Here is a 4,546-nt window from a genome sequence, read left to right on the forward strand (position 1 = left end):
TGTGTGTGTGTGTGTGTGTGTGTGTGTGTGTGTGTGTGTGTGTGTGTGTATACTACTGTGTGTGTGTGTGTGTGTGTGTCACTTAATCCCTCATTGATGATTTAACTTTTTTCATCTTTTTACACAAATGTAACGTTTTTATTGATTTAAATATATGTATGTATATTTTGTATTTATCTATAGGCCTATTGAGGTTAGGGTTAAGGAATCCAACATATATATTTCTGTAAACAAATAACAAAATGAAATCATATCATCAAAAAAAAATAACTTTATGATCTTGTTCGTTGGTCAAATATAATACATATAATGTAAGTACATTTCTTTACACATTGGCAGTTGTAATATTCCAGATGAAGACTTTGCTCTTAAAAAATATGATGTGCTATATATTCATATATTAGATAAACATAGTCATTACACACGTACCCATTCATAACAATAATCCAATAGAAGGATGTCATTTATAAAAGTATAACATATCGTTTAGTATACCGTAACTTCAAAACAAACTTTTACTTTTGTTACCTCAAGAACCTTTTTTAATACTTAAATGTTTAGGAAAATGATGAATACACTAGATTTTCCAAAAAATATACAGAAACATACACTACAGTGACATCTGGCGTCGTTTTTGTAAGAAATCTTCACTTCCAAATGTATGTTTCTGTATATTTTTTGGAAAATCTAGTGTATTCATCATTTTCCTNCTTATTGCTCATATTTCAAGCCATCTTTTTCCCGGCCCCTTGCTTTGGATCATTTTCATTAACCGGCCCCCATTCCAAACTAATTGAATTGCCCTGGTGTAGTTTAATGACTTTGCATACACAAAATAACTTTTTGTTAGACCAACAAACTGCTGGTTCCTTTCAGAGGTCCTGCTTTCAATGAGGAGTTGCCAGCTGTACACTTTTGAGTAATGAATGTATGGGTGATTAACTTGCTCCCTAGGAAGGCGTTAATCCTTCAACGCAGGCCGCCTGTTTCTGTTACTGCCAAGGCCAAACATTTCACAGAGCTAACCCTGTGTGAAACAGGAAATCAGTCTGGATGCCCTCCCTTCATTAGCAACACCCTAAAGGAGGGTTGAGGTCATATTTTAGGGTGGAGGCTGTTTATCGCTGGAACTGTGATGAGTGCGGTTACAAACCAAGTCACCTAAAAGCACAAACAGCATTTAATTCACACATGTACTAGGGTTTTAATGAAAACTTTAAACATATTCATCTGAGTGTTTGCATACTTTGTTTGTTACCAAGACCTTTGTTACAGTGATTATTTTCTGTCTTTTTGCAGTACCGAAAGAAGAGGCTTCGCTTCGGACGCAGCAGAATCCACGAGTGGGGTCTTTTTGCCATGGAGCCCATAGCTGCTGATGAGATGGTCATCGAGTACGTGGGTCAGAACATCCGACAGGTACGGCCTCCTGTCTGTTTCACTGTGTGTTTTGAAAGCAAACCCTTCCAGTTATCCATCTCAAGTTTCATGCAGTGATGACATTCCAGCTACAATATTAATAAAACATGCAAGCTGAACTGCGAGTGTTCTGTTTAGAAAGCTCAATCATCATTACATTATTGGCTCATTTCGTAATTGATTTGTCTATTGGCAAAAAAGAACTGTTTTGATCATCGATTAGTCATTTTTAAATATAGAAATCTTCAGATACTGCTGCTGTTGGCTCTTTTTGTGAACAACATGTTTTGTGTGTGTCCAGATGGTGGCTGACAATCGAGAGAAGCGGTACGCACAGCAGGGCATCGGGAGCAGCTACCTGTTCAGAGTGGACCACGACACCATTATTGATGCCACAAAAGTTGGCAACCTGGCAAGATTTATCAACCACTGCTGCACTGTGAGTACCGAACATCTTCAGTCCTATTCTTCCCAGTATTTACCATTTTTGAAGTTGAATTCTGTTCATTCAGCAGAGAGAGTTGATTATGTGGGTAAGAAGGGCAACGGATGCAGGGTTCTTCGAGAGCATTTTGTTTTTCTTTCATTTTATTTACAACTCTTTCTTGGAATATTTCCAAGGTACAAAAAGGTAAAAAACCAAATAGCCTAATCCTGGTACCTTCTCCAATGTAAGATACAAAAAACTTGTCGTTGTCATAGTTAACAGACTGACACATTTTAAATGTTCATTTTCAAATTCTTCTGGCACTGTTCCTCATCCTTCTCTTATTGCTTTGTTCCTCCAGCCAAACTGCTACGCCAAGGTAATCACAATAGAGTCCCAGAAAAAGATTGTGATCTACTCGAAGCAGGCCATCGCCGTCAACGAGGAGATCACCTACGACTACAAGTTCCCTCTGGAGGACAACAAGATCCCCTGCCTGTGTGGGACGGAGAACTGCCGCGGGACACTGAACTAGTGGATGTGCTTTTCTTCGTCACCTGGCAACACCCAGACCCCCACTTGATTCACCCTTTGTAGAGTGTACATCGAAAGGCCAGGCCACTCTATGAACCCACCTCCTCACATTACCCAGGAAACAGAGACACACACATTTGCACTTTCATGCCCACTTTTCATTCACGTGGCAGTTTCACAAGCCAGGGGAGAGGTTAGTGTCACCTGGCATGAGAATACTAGTTGGGGGACGTCCGCTTCTTTTGTGGGTCGATTGTTGGACTCCATTGGTTGTTATTTTTTTTTAACCAGGATGTTTCGTGTAGCCAGGCATAAAAGGTCTTTCTATTTCCAAGCCATTATCAGATTGAAGGAGCACGGTAAAACAAAACAGAAAATGCCATTATTCTATGTCTACGTCGGCTTACATAATACACATCCTGGATCACTCTTGCCGTGTCGAATCCCTCCCTGCTGCCACCCACCCATCCACACAGATCCACGCACAGACGCACAGGAATATCTGACAAATTCAGGGTTTTTAAAAGCGCTTGTTATAGGCGCACTTTTAAAATGACAAACTTCATTCAATTTGGTCTTCAGTTATGCAAGATTTCCAAGTGTGAAGATTGTTTTGGAGCTTTTTTTAAATTCAATTTCATAGTATTATATAATAATATTGCTATTACGAATGATGTTGTTATTCAGTTGCATTAGCTGTAAGTATCTTACAGTGAAATGAGCTTCAGTGTACCCAGCCCACTGTCCTTTGTTCACCAGTCAAACCCTCATGTTCTTGCTCCCCTGATTTGCCACAACCTTTCTTCTGGATGAGAGAAAAAAAACCTTTCAACTCTTGTTTTTGACCCACGTGAATCTATGTCAGTTAGGTTGTAGCTAAATTGTGTTTTATTTTTACATGGCTCCTGAATTTTTGCCTGCAGAACCAGCACAACAGGGATTTAGCCTGTGTTTATTTTTCCTTTTTTTCCCCAAAGTTAGAGCTATGTTAACAAAGTGTTGTGACGAGAACAAGAACCATGTTTGTTTGCATAATCTCTCTCTATCTGTTTATCTGCGTTCCATCAAAGCAAAGGTCAAAAGTAGGCAAACTTCGTTCTTCAGGCAATGATTACGACCAAACTCATTCAGGTCCTGTTCAAATCTGTGTTCAGTTTTTAACTTAGTCAATCTTTGTGCTACATATGTTTTTAAAAGGCACAGTTATTGGATTTGGTCAGGTCTCTTTAAATGTTTCGATTGTGAGTGTTCATCCCCCTGTTTTGAGGGCCTTTCAAGAATACATTAGTATGTATTTTATTTGGAAGTGCTGAGTGGTTCACCCCAAAGAAACATCTCTCCCTGAAAATGCATCGGCCCAATGTAAACAAGTGTCCAGCGTAGGATCTGTTTGCAGTGTAGATGGGTGGAAGGTATATATAGATACGCTCCATGGGTTTGCAATATGCCGCAGACAGCAGGATGTATATGGCCCTTGTGTTGTGTCTCTGTTTTTCACATGGCTATGGCCGTCCAAAGTTTAACTTTCATTTTAAACTTTTAACTAAAGTTTGGTTTTATTTTGTTCCCTCCCAAAAAGGAAAATGTGTAAGATATTTTGTGTTGCAATGAAAGCCTTTCATCACAAACAAACCCTCTTTACTACAGTATAAAAAGATGAAATCAAAGAAGTACATGTAAATATTGTAGAAGTGTTTGTTTCTCGTAGAAACACACTGATTTCAAGCTGTAAATATGTTGTTCCTTTTCTTCTCTCCATGAGGATGAAACATGTACATACCTTCCATTCATTTATTTTTTATTGTTTTTCCTTTTTAATTTGATTATTTTAATATTATTTGCAATATTTCTTGTATTAATGCGTTGGACCCTTTATTAATGGTGCATTAAAATATTTTTTAAATAAATGAAACCATGCTTTTCAATAACTGTGTCCTCCTACTGTTCATAGCACAAAGGTTCAGCCAGTGTTGGAGAAAAATGTAGGCAACTGTGAGTCAGTCTACATGTCAGAGAGAAGTTATGAATACATTTTGAAACACTAGGGGGTAATATGCAGTGTTCAAAAGGAAGTTGCTTGCATAGTGGAAACTACCAAGTCCCATTTCCTCACTTGAAAATGGTTCCTACCATGCACCTGCAATTTAGATGCTTCCTGTTCAGAGA

The 4,546-nt window shown here is 38.5% G+C and overlaps 1 protein-coding gene across 1 annotated transcript; it reads left to right on the plus strand.

The window, feature by feature from the left end:
- Positions 1-1,284: 1,284 nt before the first annotated feature.
- Positions 1,285-4,295, plus strand: LOC104943705 (histone-lysine N-methyltransferase SETD1A-like; the record flags this gene model as incomplete). Its single annotated transcript, XM_010769165.1, has 3 exons — positions 1,285-1,419; positions 1,721-1,858; positions 2,208-4,295. Coding segments are annotated over 3 exons (447 nt in total), but the record flags the coding sequence as incomplete, so codon positions are not given.
- Positions 4,296-4,546: the final 251 nt, after the last annotated feature.

This window comes from Notothenia coriiceps, unplaced genomic scaffold, assembly GCF_000735185.1.
Source record: "Notothenia coriiceps isolate Sejong01 unplaced genomic scaffold, NC01 NC01_scaffold00000339, whole genome shotgun sequence".
NCBI lineage: Eukaryota > Metazoa > Chordata > Actinopteri > Perciformes > Nototheniidae > Notothenia > Notothenia coriiceps.